The 21528-nt window shown below is 40.0% G+C and overlaps 1 protein-coding gene across 13 annotated transcripts in view; it reads left to right on the top strand.

Moving 5' to 3' along the window:
- MTHFD1L (methylenetetrahydrofolate dehydrogenase (NADP+ dependent) 1 like) overlaps positions 1-21528 on the top strand; it is a 227690-nt gene that overhangs the window by 106491 nt on the left and 99671 nt on the right. For all 13 annotated transcript variants that reach the window (XR_013830711.1, XM_079938749.1, XM_079938748.1 and 10 more), the window contains 4 exons: positions 10894-11033; positions 16356-16397; positions 17139-17239; positions 17790-17967. Coding sequence is in view for 12 of the 13 variants with exons in the window: in XM_079938749.1 (XP_079794875.1) it covers positions 10894-11033; positions 16356-16397; positions 17139-17239; positions 17790-17967 (461 nt within the window). In the remaining variant the exon portion in view is untranslated. The remainder of the gene's footprint in view (positions 1-10893; positions 11034-16355; positions 16398-17138; positions 17240-17789; positions 17968-21528) is intronic.

Here is a 21528-nt window from a genome sequence, read left to right on the forward strand (position 1 = left end):
GATGTTTAGCAGCATCCCTGGCTCCTACTTACTAGATGCCAGTTACGATAACCGAAAGTGACTCCAGATATGGACAGCTGTCCCTAGTTGAGAACGACTGAACTGCACTTAAGATTGTGATTCCATAGAAATGGGTTCAGTAAACGTACTAACCCATGAGATCATCTAGAAGTAATTGTGAAAGAGAGTTGATTCCAATTTACCTACATACTGATAGATAAATAAACATTTTAAAGTACCAAAGGGAATTCAAGCAGGAAAACAATGAAAAGAAAGGTTAGAAAGATGTTCCTTTGTTATTAGGTAATGAATGAATCTTTCTCATCTTTGTCTTGTTAAAAATGTGCTGGCAGCCCTGTTTGCTCACTATGTGAAGACAGGGGCACATTGATAAATGCTCAGATGCCTTGCAGGGTCATAGAGGTTCAGTAATTACTGAATGAGAAGAAACAAAGGTTTTTCCTAAATCCTGGGGTGTGTATGTTTAATCAAGAGTGCTTTTGGGCAGAATGGCAGAGAGTATGTAATATAGAAAGGAGCGCTCTGGGCCGGGCATCAGAGGGACCTGAGACAGCATAGCAGGTTCTTCATTGTCATCTCAAGAAGGGAGCTTACCTGGCACATAGGAGCCCTGAAGAGGTTAGAGTGTGTTATCCCTAAAGGTCCCTCATAGCTCTAGAATTTTATGAACCCATGGCTTATAGGGCCTGCCTGTTATGTCATGACGTTAATGCTTTTTTTTTTTTTTTTTTAAGGTAGCAGATCAGTGATTACTCTAAAATCTGAGTCCTAATCATCACTGCAACTTCTCTGTGTATAGCAAGTTGGGGATGTGATAGAATAACTTCAATATAAAAATCATTCTCTCTGCCTTATTGAAGAATTTCATAGATAGCAAGCGGTGTGCCTGTCAGTAGTGGCTTTTTTGTTGTTATTGTTTTTGTTCAGTTTGTACCATGGGACTCGGGGTGTCCTAGCAGATCAGCGTAGGGAGCCAGCCACCCAGTTGTCCAGTATTGGTTTTTACCCAGAGCTCTGTTTCCTGCGGAGGTTACTAAGAGTATTTGTCCCAATAGTCCCTTCCCAGAGCAGACCCACTGACAGTTCCTTTCTGAGCAGATTATGGGTTTTGAAGTTTGAATCAAGCCAGGCTACAGAATCCCTATCTACGAGCTCCTGTGCTCACACGGAGTATCAGTCAGCATTTCCTGTTTCCATTCACGCTGTAAGTTGAAGAGCTGTAAACAACCCCGTCGCCCCTGCCCCCCCCCCCCGCCAAAAAAATGAGATTGCCAAGACAAATAATTCTCGTGGCACGGGCAGTTTCTCGCAAACCTTCTAAAACGTGCAGCACGCAGAAGTCTACATTACGTGCTCTTCAGGCTTGCTAAATCATAGTAAACGTACTTGCTTCGCGACTCAAGACCAAGTCTGTACTACAATCCACATGAAATAATTCCTTCTCCCGTATCTGTTTTAAAATTTATAGAGAGCAGCCAAGACAGTAAGGGAACAAAGTGCTTATTTCAGGTCACTAGGAAAATTTAACTTACGGGTTTTCGATGTCGACCAGTCCCAGGATTTGCCTAGGAACTGGGACTTGCCCCCTTATCACAACCAGACACTGTCCCCCTTGCCCGTGGGACTAAGACACAGACACACAGCACTGCACGGTGTCCATGTTGGAGTTAGTTCTTGTTGATGACGCCGTATTAAGTGGTCCGTCCTTTCGGAATTACTGACCCACCAGCATACCTGCTGTTTTCCCTAACAGTCTGGTATTTGAAAACAAATAAAAATACGTGCAGTATTTTCCAAACAGCTTTCAACGGATGAGAATCTGGCACTTCCTCCTGTTTTCTTCCTATTGTTTGCCTCCATATTTCCCTTGCATTTGGAAGCCACAGTCCTAGACCTTTATTACTGCATCCTGTTTCCTTCCCTAACTGAAGTTCTCTTTGTTACTGTGCTTCCTCCCTCCCAACATGAAATTAATCTTGTCTAGCTTATGCAGACATTTGAGGTGGTCTGTCTTTTTCAGATATGACCTTTATAGCTCTTATTAAAATGGTTTTGGTATTTTAAGAAAAAAGAAGATATGATAGGGAGCTGTAAGAAAACTATTAATTGTTTAAATTCTATTTTATGTATATGTCTATCTACCTTTCCCTGTTGAATAAGAGCTGGCTCCCTCTCTGATAGTTTCTTCTTTTCTTTGTCAATTCACTCATTTTTTTTGCACTTGGTACTAGAGATACAAAGGTGAAGGAGATACGGCCCCGGCCCTCCACATGGCAGATGACACATACGTCTAATTAGGATGCTACATGCAGAGATGGATGTGGGCCCCGTGGAGCAACAAACCAGAGGGCTAGGAGGGTCAGAAGGGGTAGCTTCCTCTGCCTGAGAAGTTCAGAGCAAGCTTCCAGGAAATGAGACATCTGAGCTAAGGCTTTAAGGGAGAGGGGAGAGAAGAACATTCCAGATGGGAGAGGAGTGGTGAGGATGCCAAATCACATGCTTCGTGTGGGCTCTCCTGGAAGTGGTATTACTGAAACGCGAAATTTGAGGCAGAGGGTGAGGAAAGGGAAGGTAGTTACATTAGGGTGGCCTTTGGTTTTATGTTAGGGATCTTGGGAGTTTTTCCTTTGGCAGCACTGAGCTGATGAAGGTAGGAGAACTTGGTAACTATATGTGAAGGCTGAGGAAGGGAAGAGTTCAGGTTTTTTAAAGAGAATTTGAGCATGCAACTTTTGCAAGGGAATTACACGTTTATAAATAAAATGTGCTATTAATATATTAATAACACAATAAAACAAGTGTTTTGAAACTTTCTACTCCCTTTTGTTTGGTTTGGAGGTATATATGTTAATTCAGGGCCTACTATGTGCCTTGCAGTGTTAACAGACATGGTCCCTATCCTCATGGAGTTTACAGTGTAATAGGGGAGCTTCGAGTGGACATGTGCATCAGGTTGGAAAGACTAGGGATCACTTGATCAAACCCTAGTATGTGAAATGTACATAATAGTCTACTTCTAACTATAGGGTGACATGAAACAGTTTTTAAAATATCATAACATAGCTACATCGCTTGTTCAAAGGAAATGTAGTAAAGGGGAGGAAAATGACTTGTAGCTATGTTCATTCCAAATTGAATACTTTCAAAGGAATGTTTTTCAACTTGTCAAAAGCATATCAACAGTCATAAAAAAATTTTATACCCTCTGGCACCATACTCTCACCCTTGGGAATTTATTCCAAGAATATAATTTGAAAGAGGTTAAAGCCCATATGCACAGCTATTTTGCAGCATTGTTTATATTGGAAACAACCCAAACATCTAATAACAGGGGGAACAATTTTGCAAATCTCGGTACATCAACAACAAAATTATAAGTTCCCACTTATAATTTTTGGAAGTTTGTAGTACAGCAAGAAAACCGTGATAATTTTAAAGTAAAAGAGCAGACTACAGAATTCTACCTATTCGTTAAAAATTATATAGGAATATGAGGTACTAAAAGGAAACCATCGGGCTTCCCTGGTGGCGCAGTGGTTGAGAGTCTGCCTGCCGATGCAGGGGACACGGGTTCGTGCCCCGGTTTGGGAGGATCCCACATGCTGCAGAGCGGCTGGGCCCGTGCGCCCGGAGCCTGTGCTCCACAACGGGAGAGGCCACAACAGTGAGAGGCCCGCATACCGCAAAAAAAGTTAAAAAAAATAAATAAATAAAAGGAAACTATAAAGAATTAGGACAACTACTTGACTAAAAAAGTCAAAAAGAGTCTGAAATTATGGGTAATGTTTTATTTTTCTTTTCTTTTTTTTTGAATGTTATTTTTTTATATGGCATATTCTTATTAGTCATCAGTTTTATACACATCAGTGTACACATGTCAATCCCAATCGCCCAATTCATCACACCACCATCCCCACCCCCCGGCGGCTTTCCCCCCTTGGTGTCCATACTTTTGTTCTCTACATGTGTGTCTCAACTTCTGTCCTGCAAACCAGTTCACCTGTACCATTTTTCTAGGTTCCACATATATGTGTTAATATACGATATTTGTTTTTCTCTTTCTGACTTACTTCACTCTGTATGACAGTCTCTAGATCCACCCACATCTCTACAAATGACCCAATTTCATTCCTTTTTATGGCTGAGTAATATTCCATTGTATATACGTACCACATCTTTATCCATTCATCTGTTGATGGGCATTTAGGTTGCTTCCATGACATGGCTATTGTAAATTGTGCTGCATTGAACATTGGGGTGCATGTGTTTTTTGAGTTATGGTTTTCTCTGGGTATATGCCCAGTAGTGGGATTCTTAGGTCATATGGTAATTCTGTTTTTAGTTTTTTTTTTTTTTTTTTTTTAAACATCTTTATTGGAGTATAATTGCTTTACAATGGTATGTTAGTTTCAGCTTCACAACAAAATGAATCAGTTATATATACACATATGTTCCCATATCTCTTCCCGCTTGCGTCTCCCTCCCTCCCACCCTCCCTATCCCACCCCTCCAGGCGGTCACAAAGCACCGAGCTGATCTCCCTGTGCTATGCGGCTGCTTCCCACTAGCTATCTACCTTACGTTTAGTAGTGTATATATGTCCATGCCTCTTTATCGCTTTGTCACCGTTTACCCTTCCCCCTCCTCATAGCCTCAAGTCCATTCTCTAGTAAGTCTGTGTCTTTATTCCTGTTTCACCCCTAGGTTTTTCATGACATTTTTTTTTTCTTAAATTCCATATATATGTGTTAGCATACGGTATTTGTCTCTCTCTTTCTGACTTACTTCACTCTGTATGACAGACTCTAGGTCTATCCACCTCATTACAAATAGCTCAATTTCATCTCTTTTTATGGCTGAGTAATATTCCATTGTATATATGTGCCACATCTTCTTTATCCATTCATCCGATGATGGACACTTAGGTTGTTTCCATCTCTGGGCTATTGTAAATAGAGCTGCAATGAACATTTTGGTACATGACTCTTTTTGAGTTATGGTTTTCTCAGGGTATATGCCCAGTAGTGGGATTGCTGGGTCATATGGTAGTTCTATTTGTAGCTTTTTAAGGAACCTCCATACTGTTCTCCACAGTGGCTGTATCAATTTACATTCCCACCAACAATGCAAGAGGGTTCCCTTTTCTCCACACCCCCTCCAGCATTTGTTGTTTGTAGATTTTCTGACGATGCCCATTCTAACTGGTGTGAGGTGATACCTCATTGTAGTTTTGATTTACATTTCTTTAATAATTAGTGATGTTGAGCAGCTTTTCATGTGCTTCTTGGCCATCTGTATGTCTTCTTTGGAGAAATGTCTATTTAGGTGTTTTGCCCATTTTTGGATTGGGTTGTGTGTTTCTTTAATATTGAGCTGCATGAGCTATTTATATATTTTGGAGATTAATTCTTTGTTTATTCGTTTGCAGATATTTTCTCCCATTTTGAGGGTTGTCTTTTCATCTTGTTTATGGTTTTCATTGCTGTGCAAAAGTATTTAGGTTTCATTAGGTCCCAATTGTTTATTTTTGTTTTTATTTCCATTACTCTAGGAGATGGATCAAAAAAGATCTTGCTGTGATTTATGTCAAAGAATGTTCTTCCTGTGTTTTCCTCTAAGAGTTTTATACTCTCCAGACTTACATTTAGGTCTCTAATCCATTTTGAGTTTCTTTTTGTGTATGGTGTTAGGGAGTGTTCTAATTTCATTCTTTTATATGTAGCTGTCCAGTTTTCCTAGCACCACTTATTGAAGAGACTTTCTTTTCTCCATTGTATATCCTTGCCTCCTTTGTCATCAGTTGACCGTAGGTGCGTGGGTTTATCTCTGGGCTTTCTATCTTGTTTCATTGATAGGTGTTTCTGTTTTTGTGCCAGTACCATATTGCCTTGATTACTGTAGCTTTGTAGTATAGTCTGAAGTCAGCAAGTCTGATTCCTCCAGCTCCGTTTTTTCCCGTCAAGACTGCTTTGCCTATTCAGGGTCTATTGTGTCACTGTACAAATTTTAAGATTTTTTGTTCTAGTTCTGTAAAACATGCCATTGGTAATTTGATAGGGATTGCATTAAATCTATAGATTGCTTTGAGTAGTATAGTCATTTTCACAGTATTTTTGTGTGTGTGTGTGGTACGTGGGCCTCTCACTGTTGTGGCCTCCCCCGTTGCGGAGCACAGGCTCCGGACCCGCAGGCCCAGCGGCCATGGCTCACAGGCCTAGCCACTCCGCGGCATGTGGGATCTTCCTGGACCGGGGCACAAACCCATGTCCCCTGCCTCGGCAGGCAGACTCCAAACCACTGCGCCACCAGGGAAGCCCTCATTTTCACAGTACTGATTCTTCCAATCCAAGAACATGGTATATCTCTCCATCTGTTGGTATCATCTTTAATTTCTTTCATCAGTGTCTTACAGTTTTCTGCATACAGGTCTTTTGTCTCCCTAGGTAGGTTTATTCCTAGGTATTTTATTCTTTTTGTTGCAGTGGTAAATGGGAGCGTTTCCTTAATTTCTCTTTCAGATTTTTCATCATTAGTATATAGGAATGCAAGAGATTTCTGTGCATTAATTTAGTATCCTGCAACTTTACCAAAATCGTTGATTAGCTGTAGTAATTTTCTGATGGCATTTTTAGGATTCTCTATGTTTAGTATCATGTCATCTGCAAATAGTGAGAGTTTTACTTCTTCTTTTTTAATTTGGTTCCCTTATTTTTCTTTCGCTTCTCTGATTGCTGTGGCTAGGACTTCCAAAACTATGTTGAATAATAGTGGTGAGGGTGGACATCCTTGTCATGTTCCTGATCTTAGAGGAAATGCTTTCAGTTTTTCACCATTCAGCATGATGTTTGCTGTGGGTTTGTCGTATATGGCCTTTATTATGTCGAGGTAGGTTCCGTCTATGCCCACTTTCTGGAGAGTTTTTGTCATAAATGGGTATTGAATTTTGTCAAAAGCTTTTTCTGCATCTATTGAGATGATCATATGGTTTTTATTCTTCAATTTGTTAATATGGTGTATCACATTGATTGATTTGCATATATTGAAGAATCCTTGCATCCCTGGGATAAATCCCACTTGATCATGGTGTATGATCCTTTTAAAGTGTTGTTGGATTCTGTTTGCTAGTATTTTGTTGAGGATTTTTGCATCTATATTCATCAGTCATACTGGTCTGTAATTTTATTTTTTTGTAGTATCTTTTTCTGGTTTTGGTATCAGGGTGATGGTGGCCTCTTAGAATGAGTTGGGGTGTGTTCCTTCCTCTGCAATTTTTTGGAAGAGTTTGAGAAGGATGGGTGTTAGCTCTTCTCTAAACGTTTGATAGAATTCACCTGTGAAGCCATCTGGTCTTGGACTTTTGTTTGTTGGAAGATGTTTAATCACAGTTTCAATTTCGTTGCTTGTGATTTGTCTGTTCATATTTTCTCTTTCTTCCTGGTTCAGTCTTGAGAGGTTATACCTTTCTACGAATTTGTCCATTTCTTCCAGGTTGTCCATTTTATTGGCATAGAGTTGCTTGTAGTAGTCTCTTAGGATGCTTTGTATTTCTGTGGCGTCTGTTGTAACTTCTCCTTTTTCATTTTCAATTTTATTGATTTGGTCCTATCTCTCTTTTTCTTGATAAGTCTGACTGATGGTTTATCGATTTTGTTTATCTTCCCAAAGAACCAGCTTTCAGTTTTATTGATCTTTGCTATTGTTTTCTTTGTTTCTGTTTCATTTATTTCTGCTCTGATCTTTATGTTTTCTTTCCTTCTGCTAACTTTGGGTTTTGTTTGTCCTTCTTTCTCTAGTTCCTTTAGGTGTAAGGATAGATTGTTTATTTGAGATGTTTCTTGTTTCTTGAGGTAGGCTTGTATAGCTATAAGCTTCCACTTAGAACTGCTTTTGCTGCCTCCTATAGGTTTTGGATCATTGTGTTTTCATTGTCATTTGTCTCTAGGTATTTTTTGATTTCCTCTTTGATTTCTTCAGTGATCACTTGGTTATTTAGTAACATATTGTTCAGCCTCCATGTGTTTGTGTTTTTAACGCTTTTTTCCCCTGTAATTCATTTCTAATCTCATAGTGTTGTGGTCAGAAAAGATGCTTGATATGATTTCAGTTTTCTTAAATTTACTGGGGCTTGATTTGTGACACAAGATGTGATCTATCCAGGAGAATGTTCGGAGCGCACTTGAGAAGAAAGTGTAATCTGCTGTTTTTGGATGGAGTGTCCTATACATATCAGTTAAATGTATCTGGTGTATTGTGACATTTAAAGCTTGTGTTTCCTTATTAATTTTCATTTTGGATGATCTGTCCATTGTTGTAAGTGAGGTGTTAAAGTCCCCCACTATGATTGTGTTACTGTCAATTTCCTCTTTTACAGCTGTTAGCGTTTGCCTTATGTATTGAGGTGCTCCTATGTTGGATGCATATATATTTACAATTGTTATATCTTCTTCTTGGGTTGATCCCTTGATCATTATGTAGTGTCCTTGCCTCTTGTGACATTCTTTATTTTAAAGTCTATTTTATCTGGTATGAGTATTGCTACTCCAGCTTTGTTTTGATTTCCATTTGCATGGAATATCTTTTTCCATCCCCTCACTTTCAGTCTGTATGTGTCCCTAGGTCTGAAGTGGGTCTCTTGTAGATGGTGTATATATGGGTCTTGTTTTTGTATCCATTCAGCTAGTCTGTGTCTTTTGGTTGGAGCATTTAATCCATTCACGTTAAGGTAATTATTGAGCTGTATGTTCCTGTGACCATTTTCTTAATCGTTCTGGGTTTGTTTTTGTAGGTCCTTTTCTTCTTTTGTGTTTCCCTCGTAGAGAAGTTCCTTTAGCTTTTGTTGTAGAGCTGGTTTGGTGGTGCTGAATTCTCTTAGCTTTTGCTTGTCTGGAAAGCTTTTGATTTCTCCATCAAATCTGAATGAGATCCTTGCCAGGTAGAGTAATCTTGGTTGTAGGTTCTTCCCTTTCATCACTTTAAATATGTCATGCCACTCCCTTCTGGCTTGTAGAGTTTCTGCTGACAAATCAGCTGTTAACCTTATGGGAGTTCCCTTGTATGTTATTTGTAGTTTTTCCCTTGCTGCTTTCAGTAATTTTTCTTTGTCTAATTTTTGCCAATTTGAATATTGTGTGTCTCGGCATGTTTCTCCTTGGGTTGATCCTGTATGGGACTCTCTGCGCTTCCTGGACTTGGGTGGCTATTTCCTTTCCCACGTTAGGGAAGTTTTCGACTATAATCTCTTCAAATATTTTCTCCGGTCCTTTGTCTCTCTCTTCTCCTTCTGGGACCCCTATAATGCGAATATTGTTGCGTTTAATGTTGTCCCAGAGGTCTCTTAGGCTGTCTGCATTTCTTTTCATTCTTTTTTCTTTATTCTGTTCTGCAGCTGTGAATTCCACCATTCTGTCTTCCAGGTCACTTATCCGTTCTTCTGCCTCAGTTATTCTATTGATTCCTTCTTGTATTTTTCATTTCACTTATTGTACTGTTCATCTCTGTTTGTTTGTTCTTTAATTCTTCTAGGTCTTTGTTAAACATTTCTTGCATCTTCTCGATCTTTGCCTCCATTGTTTTTCTGAGTTCCTGGATCATCTTCACTATCATTATTCTGAATTCTTTTTCTGGAAGGTTGCCTATCTCCACTTCATTTAGTTGTTTTTCTGGGTTTTTATCTTGTTCCTTCATCTGGTACATAGCCCTCTGCCTTTTCATCTTGTCTATCTTTCTGTGAATGTGGTTTTTGTTCCACAGGCTGCAGGATTGTAGTTCTTGCTTCTGTCTGTCTGCCCTCTCTGTTTTTCTTTTCTTAATTTTTGTTACAATGTGTATATTCAGTGAATGCTGGGGACAAAATCCTCATTTATTCACATGTTAAATGGTTTCTATTTTATCTTAGTAATTTTTTTTTACTGCCTCTTCCTCTTTCTGCCATAAGTTATGGCCTTGGTTGTACTGTAAGTATGTAGTGCATATTCCATAAATATTTAATTTCTATTCCATTAATAGTATTCCTTCCCTAGAGCAGTGTGCTTCTCAAATTTTAATGGGCATTCATCTCACTAAGGGATCTTGTCAAAATGCTGGTTCTGATTCAATAGTTCTGGGATAGAGCCCAAGAGTCTGCATTTCTAATAAACCCCCAGGGGCTGGTGATGTGGCTGGTCCAGAGCTCTGCTTTGTGTATGAAGATACTGCTGCTTACCCAGTGTCAGGAGGATTATCTTGGAAGGCAGTGTTGGATAGTCTCCCTGCTATAGCCATAACTGCCTTAGTAACACTTTTAGCAATTTAGGAGCAGGGGAAAGGATGGTTAAAGATGAGTGTCCTCTCTGGTTATGAAGTAAAGATACCATCTTATGATCAAGCCTGATGATCAACCTCCTTAAACGGCTCAACTAACTTCAATTTTGTTCATCAATAGACATGGCCAGATGGAATAAAAATAAGTGATTCTGTATGTATCTTATAAAGAGTAAGGAAAGATCTTCTATACTAATCATACTAACAATGTTCTTTGACACATTTTGGAACCTGATTAAAAAGTTGAAAATACCATCTGTGTTAAGAAAAGCTTTGCCTTGACCTTCTATACTGGAAGAAAAATCTTGGCCATGGCAATGAATCCTTAAGGAACAGTGGTGTGAAGCAGTGTAGAGAGTCATCTTTTTATGGGATGTAAGGAAGTAGGACATTTTCTAAAACCATGGAAACGTCTTTTTACCTTTGTATATGAACAGGATTGCAGTGGTGTGTAGTAACCTTGAACGTGGAGGAAAATTTGTCATCCTTTGAATTTGAACCACATCAATGACTGTCAAAACCTACTGTTGTTTTTAGAAGATAATAGCAAGTTTCAAACTTGATTCTCCACAGTGACTGAAGCTGGCTTTGGTGCTGACATTGGCATGGAGAAATTCTTCAACATCAAGTGCAGAGCTTCTGGCTTGGTGCCCAGTGTTGTGGTGCTGGTGGCGACGGTGCGGGCTCTGAAGATGCACGGAGGTGGACCAAGTGTAAGCACCGTGCTTCCTTTCGAATAAAACAGAAGGCAGCAGAATTGAACCTTTGAAACATCCAAACCTGCTTCATAGCTGCAGTTTTCTAGACTATCTCCTTTTTCACAAATCACCATTATAGGGGCACTTAGAGTTCAGTTCGATCAAGTAATTAGTAACACCCACAAAGTTATTTCTAAGCAATATTTTGGGAAGGAGCATGTGACCACTCTTTAGTTCTAAGAGTCTAAACTGAAACTTATGTCAACATTTTATAACCCTGTGGTAATGGGAGGATAGAGGCTTTGGTTCCTGAATGAAGAACAGAAGGGTTAGAGTGATGGCTTTTGTGGGTGAGGTTGTTCAGTGTTTGTACGGATAGTTTTTTGGTTCACTGACGCTACATCTCATCAGATTTCATCTAGCGCTATTTTCCTTCTGTTTCTGTTTATTGTGATTTCACTTTATAACTCTGCTAGAGCACTGGATTATTTCTAAGAGAGCTTTGCTTAGAAAACACAAATTCTGTTTTAACATTTTTAAAGACTTTATCATGTATAGAATTCACACACACCTGAAAGGAGTTTTCACCTTTCCACAGCAAAGATGTAGTTTTTTGTTTTTTTCTTTTTCTTTTCCATTTTTAGGGATTTCCAAAGGGAAAATAAGAAATGTTGTACTGATTAACCATTTTTGAAATAAAATCATTTAGAGTTTCTTTATTACTTATACTATTGATATATTACACAGACTGCCAAATCTGATTTCTTAATTGGTATACCGTGTATGCGGATATCACACAATGATTAATTATATAGCATAAACAAATAACAAGTTTGCCATGATGAAACACCACAATGTGCACTGTTTAATCATCTTAGCAATTCTTTGTCCTAGGAGACGCAGACATTATATCATTTTACAGATGAGGAAGCTGAGGTTTGATGTGTTCAGGGGATGTCACCAGGCCAGCAGAGAGCCAAATCTCAAGCCTGGGTCTGAGACACAGATTCTCGACTTTTGTCAGGCATTCAGATCTGAATATGAATGAAGGGTAAACCTCTTCTGAATCCCTAATCGGCTCATTAATACCAGATGCTTGAGCACTTCATTTTAGCCTAGAGCTTCACCGTTATATCAAAGGCAAGATTGACGCAGCAGGTATTATAATATAGAAGTGCTAAAGAGTTCTGATTTTGTTCAAAACACCAATTGAGTTCAGACTCTGAAGCTGTATCGACTTCCATTTTCAAAGAACGATCTCTACCTATATAAGATAAGTTTGAAATTCCCCCTCCCTGTCTTGCACCCTGACAATTATAAAATCAAAGGGCTTTAATACTGGAAAAGGCTTAGAAATTAGTCTGGTTCAAGTCTTTACAAAGATAAAATTACTGAGGTGCTGGAGGATTCTGGGTCTTGCTTAGTATCCTCCATCTTTTTAGGGGACTAATCAGACATGGAATCAAGGTCTCTGGACTTCTAGTCCAGTGTTTTTGCACCCTCCTATCTCATCTCTGTCCTATAAAAACTCACTACGTGATTTATAATCCTATTTCAGTTCATCTTAATGGGTGTGCTCTGTTTTACAACGGTTTCATTTTCTGCTCACCTTAATCCTTGGTACATCCTTCAGTTCCCCTTAATGTCATGTTTCCATGCCGGTGATGATTGTAACAGGGCTCGAGATTAGTAGGCACAGCTATGGGTGGAGGATAATAAACGGGGGGATCAGGAAGCCAGATGCAGTGCAGCGTTCCTCTCCTGGACCCCAGGAGTGCTTCTGCATCATATTACTTTATGAATGTCTATGTGTGTATCTCCCCACTCGACTCTGAATTCCTTGAGATTAAGGACTATATCTTATTAATTTGGGTATTCCTCATGCCTGGCATACTCTGCGTCAAGGAAATGTTTTCGATACTTGAATAATACATGAACCTTGATCTTCTTAATCCTGTATTCCGTATTATCCACCTCAGTGTCATTCCTTCTTACTTGAAACAACTCCATAGTAATGTTTTTGATCCATTATAATTTCTACTTCCTTTTGATATCATTACACAAATAACCTCGGCTGCCTCTTATGTTTATTCAGCTTGTTTTTTTACATAATTTATGCAGTGGAAAATCCTATGACCCTTGAACTTGCCCATTTTAGCCCCAGTCATATCCTGTCTTTCAAAATGCTGACCATTCTTGGTGCAATGGAAGAACTAATGCATTTGGATTCAGACGTGTCTTTTATAATTAGTTCTTTAAACATAGTTTCTTAAGGAGGGTTCTCCATAACCAATAGGATGTGTATTTATTATAAAAAGATTTGTTATAAGTAATTGGCTCCCACAATTATGGAGGCTGACAAGTCCAAAAATCTACTGAGTGGGCCACTGCTGGAGACTCAGGAGAGCCAGTAGTCCAGTCCCAGTCTGAAGGCAATCTGCTGGAAAATGTTCTCTTGCACAGATTCTTTTTGTTATAGCAGGCCTTCAACTGATTGAAGTGATGGGGGGCAGTCTGCTGTACTCAGTGTCCATCAATTTAAATGTTATTCTCATTCAAAAACACCCTCACCGAAATACCCAGAATAATGTTTGACCAAATATCTGGGCATCCCATCACCCAAGCTGACACACAAAATTAACCATCACCCTCATTACTGGTTTTTGGTGTGTGGTGTAACGACCAGGCCTAATTTTATTTTTTCTGTGTTAATAACCAACTGGCCTAGCACTATTTATTTTAATTAGTCCCTCCTTTCTGATCTTCAAGGCTCCTTTGTGATAAATCAATTCTCCATACACGTGTAGGTGTGTTTCTGGGACCTTCATTTGGTTGCACTGGTCTATTTACACATAATTGTGTGTGTGCTACGCTAAGTCTGCGGTGCAAGCTGTCCCTGGTAGTTCTCTTTCTTCATGGGTGCCCGGCCTTTATCAGTCCTCTTCACTTCCATACGTATTTTTGAACTAATCATAAAGTCCCATAAAGAATCTTTCTAGGATTTGGGGGTTTTTTTGGAATGTCATTAAATCAACAGATCAGTTTTATATCTAGGAACTTGGGATATTCACTGATTTAGGTCTTTTGAAATATATTTTAATAAACATTTACAGTTTATTGCCCAAAGGACTTCTACATCCTTCTACCGATCTGTTCCCATGTGCTTTATATTTTTAAATAGTTTCACAGGTTACTTCTGGATTCTTATATATATATCCAGTGACCTGTCTACATTTTTTTAAGGTATAATTGACATGCAACATTATATTAGTTTCAAGGTATACAACATAATGTTCAGTATTTGTATACATTGTAAAATGATCACCACAATAAGTCATTAACATCTGTCACCATACATAGTTTAAAAAAAAATGTGTTTCCTTGGAATGAGAACTTTTCAGATCTACTCTCTTAGCAACTTTCAAATATGCAATACAATATTTTTACCTATAGTCACCATGCTCTATATTAAATCTCCATAACTTAAAAAATTCTCTTATTAATTGTACTAATTTAGCTGTAAATACTTTAGAGAGTTCTGTGTGGACAATCATACATGAAAATAATGACAGTTCTGTTTCTTCCTTTCCAATCTTGATACTTTTTTTTCATCACTAACCATATGTTTCTAGTTGCAGGGCAGTATTAAATAGTGTTGATAGCCAGCATCCTACTGTTATTCCTTATCAACAAGAGAACACGTTTAATAGTTCATCGCTAAATATGTTTTCTGTAATATTTCATATATGTTTTTTATCAGGTTAAGAAAATTGCCTTCTGTTGCTATTTGTCACGTTGTTATACTATATGTTGAATAATCTTCTTCGTCTATTGAGATGACATGATTTTTCTCTTTATTAATGTTGCAAATTATATTACAAATATTAAATGAACCTTTCATTATCTTTTTTATGAATAACTGAATTTTGCTTATTGATTCTCTTTTATATTCTCATTAAGGGATTTTGTAACATTAGAATAATCTATTTATTCAAAGATGGGAAGAAGTCACCTGTAACACTCCCTGGGCCTGTTGCTTATTGGTGAGGGGTAGGTTTTTAACTACAAACTTAATTTTTTTTAATGAGTAGAGAACTGTTTAAGTTCTCTACTTTTTCCTAAATGAGTTTTATATTAAAACTCATACTAAGTTTCTCTGTCTTTTAAAAAGTATTGGTATAAAGTTTGTCCCAGTATCCTATTAATTCTGTCTACAGCATGTGTAGTTATAATATTTTTTTCATTCCTTTTAAAAAAAAACTCTTGCCAGAATATTATCAATTTTGTTAGTCTTAAAGAACCAGCTTTGGTTTTGTTGATCCCCTCTACTTTCTGGCATTTGCGTACAACCCATTTTTCTTGATTTTGCCTAATTTTTGATTTTGCAGAACTTTGCATATGTTCATGCTCAGCAGTACTTTATGTTCCTTTTTTAACCCAGCATTTTGGTTGTTCCAACTGAAGGGTCCACTGTGTGTTTTAGTTTATGCTAATGCTGGGAAAAAAAAAACCCATCTGAAAATACCTTATGATGTTTCCTCACAATCTCAAGAAAACAATCTGTCATAGAGGTAACTTTTCAAAGGATTTCTAATATTCTCAAGACCTCTTTCGCTGAGAGGAGAACAAGTCACCACGTCCTCAGTGAATTAAAATGTTGTCTGGGGTTTCTCACTGAAACCAGTTGCAGGCTATAGACAAAAAAAAGAAAAAAAAAAAAACAATGGGGAACTGTGAAAAGGCACTAAATTGGGGTTTCAGAACCCTATTATACTCATGCCCCTGTTCTGCCTCTCATTTGCTGTGTAACTGTGGGCAAGATACCTGCCTTCTCTCACCTTCAGTTTCCTTATCTTTAAACTGCCAACCCCATCGGCTTCTGTAAGAAACTAGGCCAAAGAAAGGGGAAAATTCACGGCAATTACTTTTAAATGACTTAGAATTTATTTAGAACGATTATGCACTCTGTATAAATCAGGTATTAATCATACTGTGAGTTCCCTTCTATGCTAGGATAATGGGCAACAGTATGAAAGTTCTTAATATTAGCTCAAATTAGAATCGCCTGAGAAGTTTTTAACCATCACCGATCCTGGGTCCCACTCCCAGCAATCCTGGTTTAATTGGTCAGGGTGGAGCTCAAGCATCAGTGATTTTTAAAAGCACCCACGAGACTTCACGTTCAGCCAGGGCTGCCAGTTATTGGTTTAAAAGCACAAAATGTGTTTTTTAAATGAACCTTCCCCAAAGGGACCATGATTTGTTTTTCTTTCAGATCTTAATCAGAGTAAACAGTTTGATAGGATTATTCTTAATTTTTGTCTTTTCTTATCTCAGGTGACTGCAGGGGTCCCTCTTAAAAAAGAGTATACGGAAGAGGTAAGAGTGAAGAATTATTCAGATACAGTTAACCATTGACTAGCAGTTGAATCTCAGTCAGGGAATAGGTCCTCCGCCAGTGGCCTCTTAGAAAAGTGCTTTTCTAATAATCCAAGAGGAAATGGGTGGGGGGAGGGATAAAATCCATTCGGTTAACTCCCCAATCTTAAGAAAAGATGGGTGTAGGCTTTCTGTCCAGTTCCTACCCGCTGGGCAGCCATCAGAGCAGGCCTCTTATACCCATGTATTCTTTTGATGTGGCAGATACTGACTTTTGGAAGATACACAATTGGCTTTATGACTTGAGTGAGTAAATAGACTTTGATTGACTGGCAACAGTACCTCTTAGCTCCTACAGGTGGCGCCAGGGATTTGAGCAGGGAATAGCTGGACGGTGCTGGTCACCCTCCCAGGACCTTACGCCTTCTTGTCCACCAGCCCACAGAGCGTGGGCATGTTGCTGACGTCCTGGCCACCAGTCTGCAGCAGAAATAGCTGCCTGGCTCAAGACCCACATATGCCATTGGATCTAGAATAATTTTAGACTTTACTTGGAAAATGAGCCTCCTCCTTCTGCAGCCATCTTTTCTTGGAGGGAAAAAATGATTGATGGCTTTCTTTAATAGCTTCCAGGACAATAACGTGAGTGTAGACAGACCCAAAACCTGCCAGAGTGGGCCTGCCTGTGTAGTTTGGCAGGTTGGATGGGAGGTGATACATGGGGGCCTGGTTTTCTTACAGAACCTCCAGCTGGTGGCAGATGGCTGCTGTAACCTAGAGAAGCAAATTCAGATTGCTCAGCTCTTCGGGGTCCCTGTTGTCGTAGCTCTGAATGTCTTCAGGTGAGTCAAGTGTCCTACTTTAAATGTGGTCATATCGCTGGGCCACCCTGTGAACTAACTGCATTTGTGTTTTGAGGATGTTTGACCTTTTCTCTGCTTCATCTAAAAGGACAGAGAAATACTCTGCTCATTCTATTTGTTTGATTTTCTTTGAATTGGTTTTACTTTAGCAGAAGTGTTTTCAAATGTTATCAGGGAAGTGAAATCTATGTAGTGAGTTACCATTTCTTTGGCTTTTTTTTTTCTTCTTCTTCTTCGTCTTAATTCCACCCAGCATTTCTGACGGAAAGACTGTGGATGATCAAAGGGATATGTTATGGAATTTTCTCAATAAAACCCTTAACAACTTGAAATATTTGAGTCACGTTGGAGCGGATTTTTCCCCCATGCTTTTCTTAAGGTCTGATTTATTTAAGCACAGTGTAACCACTTCTGATGTTTAAAATATATTCAGTGTTTGGGAGCAAAGTTCTGTATAAGCAGTTAGTCTTTCTTTAAAAACATCGCTAAATGAATACAGATGCAAAACCACAAACGTTTTCATCACCAGGACCGACACCCGAGCGGAGATTGACTTGGTGTGTGAGCTTGCAAAGCGGGCTGGCGCCTTTAATGCAGTGCCCTGCTATCACTGGTCGATTGGTGGGAAAGGGTCGGTGGACCTGGCTCAGGCTGTGAGAGAAGCTGCAAGTAAAAAGAGTCGTTTCCAGTTCCTGTATGATGTGCAGGTAAGATCCAACACAATGATAATGGTGCCTGACGGGTCTCGCACCTTAACTGTATACCTTAACTGTATACTGTATACTGTATAACACCTTAACTGTTAGGTGAGTGCCGAGAGCTTCACGTGGGTTGTCACAACAGCTCTGCAGATGAAGAAACCGAAGGTTAAAGAGGTTAAGCCACCTGACGAGGCCCTATTGCTGAGGGGCCCCAGCTCCTTGCCCCCAAGCCTGTGCTCTACACTCAGCGCAGAGGGGTTTTGGAGTACAGGGTTCAACAGGGTTTGCACAGGAGCAAGACTTTTGAGCAACTTCATAAGGCGTGGGATATCACGGGCAGTATTTTCCTTGTCTGTTTCTGCTATAGCCCATTTGCACCATGGTTTTCTTGAGCTATGCCTAGTATATTTTTAAAATTTTTTGAATTGTGGTAAAATACATCATAACATAAAATTGACCATCTTTACCATTTTTAGGTGAATAGTTCACTAGTGTTAAGTAGCTTCCCATGGTTGTGCAACCACCCTCCTTCTCCATAGGTCTTTTCAAATTGCAAAATCGAAACTCTGTGCCCGTTAAACACTAACTCCCCATTTCTCCTCCTCTGTTGCTGGCTATCTCATACCGGTAAGCCATAAAGTTTGTCCCTTTTTTGACTGGCTTATTCACTGTCTCAGTCCTTTCAGGCTGCTATAAGGAATACCATAGTACTGGGTGGCTTATAAACGACAAATTTGTTCCTCACAGTTTTGGAGGCTAGGAAGTCTAAGATCAGGGCATCAGCAGGTTCGATGTCTGATGAGGGCCTGCTTCTTATTTCATAGATGGGAGTCTTCTCACTGTATCCTCACATGGTGGAAGTGGGGAGGGATCTCTCTAGGTTATCTTTTTATAAGAGCACTAATCCCATTCATGAGGGGTGCACCCACATGACCTAATCACCCCAGAGCCCCATCTCCTAATGACATCAACCTAATCACTCCCAAAGGCCTCAGATGCTAATATATCATCCCATTGGAAATTAAGCTTCAACATACCAATCTGGGGGGACACAAACATTCAGTCCATAGCACTTACTTAGCATAATGTCTTCAAGGTTCACCCATGTTATTGCATATGTCAGAATTTCTTTCCTTCTTAACGCTGAACAGCAGTCCATTGTATGTTTATGTCACTTTTTTGCTATCCATTCATCTGTCAGTGGCCACTTGGGTTGCTTCCACTTCTTGGCTATTGTAAATAATGCTGCTATGAACATGTGTGTAAAACTGCTTCCAGTTCTTTTGGGCATATACGCTGAAGAGGAGTTGCTGGATTGTCTAGTATCAGCTGGGTAATGAGGGTTCAATCAGAACATCTGAACTTCTCGGGACCTCACTCTTCTTGGTTCATCTTTGCTGCCACCCAAACATCTCCATTCTGGATTTGCTGGCTCCAGCTCTGGCTGTTGCATTTGTCCTCATAGGTAGTCCCTGGTTGCCAGAGTGCTCAGGCTTCAAACTGGTGGCTTCTCTGGTTCCTTCATCCCTCACAAATTCTGTTAGTCTTGAGCCTAGAGTTACATCATGAAGAACACGATGATAACTTTAAGGCAAGGAGGGCTTCTTGTCTGCCAGGCATACGGGCACTTTGTGCTTGTTAACTTCTTTAGTCCTCACTTCCCCGATGGGTAGAAACTGTTGCTTTTCCCATGTTTTACATACAAGGAAAATAAAGCAAACAGAGGTTAAGTAACCTGCCCTATGTCCCACAGCCAGACAGAGGCAGAGCTGAGGGGGTGTGTGTGGAATGACGGAAGCCATCGTCCTGCTCTGTCATTCAGAATCCACTACTGTGCTCAAAAGTGGGAGTTGGGGTGGGGAGGATTCCTCTCAAACGGGCAGCACCTGAGTGACCCACCAGAGGAAGCACCACGATGGGCAAAGAATCCGTGCCAAACGGGGTCACTGCGGGTAGTTGGTGACTGTGGGAGGAAGGATTTCAGGAACGAATTAGGATGGTTAGCTCAGAAAAGGTGTGTCGTGTTCAAAGGTCATTTTATGAGAGACCCTAATGTTCTGTCTTATAGAGGTGGTGGGGCAGGATGTGGCAGTGGGGAGGGCAGGGGGCTTGGGTTCTACAGGAAGAAAGATGTCCTGATTAGAAGCTGTTCTCTGGAGATGCTGAGCATAATATAGATGCAGCCCTGCAGTGGGCTCATCACGGGGAAGGAAGCCAACTCAGATGGTGGCTGGCCAAGGTAATCTTGTGTTCCTTCCTGGGCCTTGATGCCCAGGTAAGCCTTGCTGGGTTGAGGGTGATTAGGTCATGAGGGTGCAGCCCTTATGAATTGGTGCAGCTCTTGGCCCTTTTACACAAACAACTGTCAGGAAACCCTCAGACCACCGCCCCGCTCTGATCGTGAACCAGCCCACTCTGAGTGGCAATGGCAGTTTTTTTGTTTGTTTCTTTCTTTTTAGTATATTTATTTATTTGTTGGCTGCGTTGGGTCTTCGTTGCTGCGCACGGGCTTTCTCTAATTAGGAAGAGCGGGGGCTACTCGTCGTTGCGGTAGCACCCGTTGCACGGGCTTCTCATTGCGGTGGCTTCTCTTGTTGTGGAACAGGAGCTCTAGACGCGCGGGCTTCAGTAGTTGTGGCACACAGGCTCAGTAGTTGCGGCGCACGGGCTTAGTTGCTCCGTGGCATGTGGGATCTTCCTGGACCAGGGCTAGAACCCGGGTCCCCTGCATTGGCAGGCGGATTCTTAACCACTGCGCCACCAGGGAAGCCCCGCAATGGCAGATTTTAAACGAATGATTTCACAAAGTGTGGCTTTTTCAAGGAAACCATCCAAAGTGAAAAGGTCAGTAAATAGAAGCAATGTTTTTTGAGTTGTGCTTTCTTAAACGTGTACTATCCCTTAAATGAACCCTTTTCATTTCCACCAATATCGTAATTTTTTTTCCCTGAATTCCCATTTTTTGTGGAGATAATGCTGTTAAAATGTCTGCTCTTCTGTGAAAAGGGGAACAGTTTTATAATAATGTGGTCTAAAGTCATATTTGATAGGATTCTTGCCTCCTTTGCCCACATACATTCCCTTTTCTTATAACACAGAAATTAGACGTGAGCTGCGTAATTGCTTCTTAGAGAATCAGCAGCGCGGCCTATTATTGCTACATGACAGTTTATGAAAAGAGCTATTGCTGCTTCTGCCTCACCAGGGACTGTCTCCTTGATAGCTCTGTCGCTCACGCTGGTGAGTCGATTTTCGATAATATAAGACCATGTACAATCTCGTCTTGTAACGGTGTGGGAAATCTGAAGTCATCGTTGCAGGCAGTAACAGAGCTCAGCCTCCCTCCTGCCACAATTACGTGCATAGGCAGTGTTGGTGAGCCTTTGTGGACTAAGTAATGGTTTTCTTTTTCTTTTTTTTCTTTCTTTTTTGTTTTTAATTTTTATTTAAGTAATAATGGTTTTCTTGAAACCCTTTAATTCCCTTTGTTTTCCCCCCCCACGACTAGCCCTTTGATGCTAGACAGCTCAATTAGGTATCAGACTGCCCCACAGGAGAAAAAGAAGT

The sequence above is a fragment of the Stenella coeruleoalba genome (genome assembly GCF_951394435.1).
Source record: "Stenella coeruleoalba genome assembly, chromosome: 12".
Lineage (NCBI taxonomy): Eukaryota > Metazoa > Chordata > Mammalia > Artiodactyla > Delphinidae > Stenella > Stenella coeruleoalba.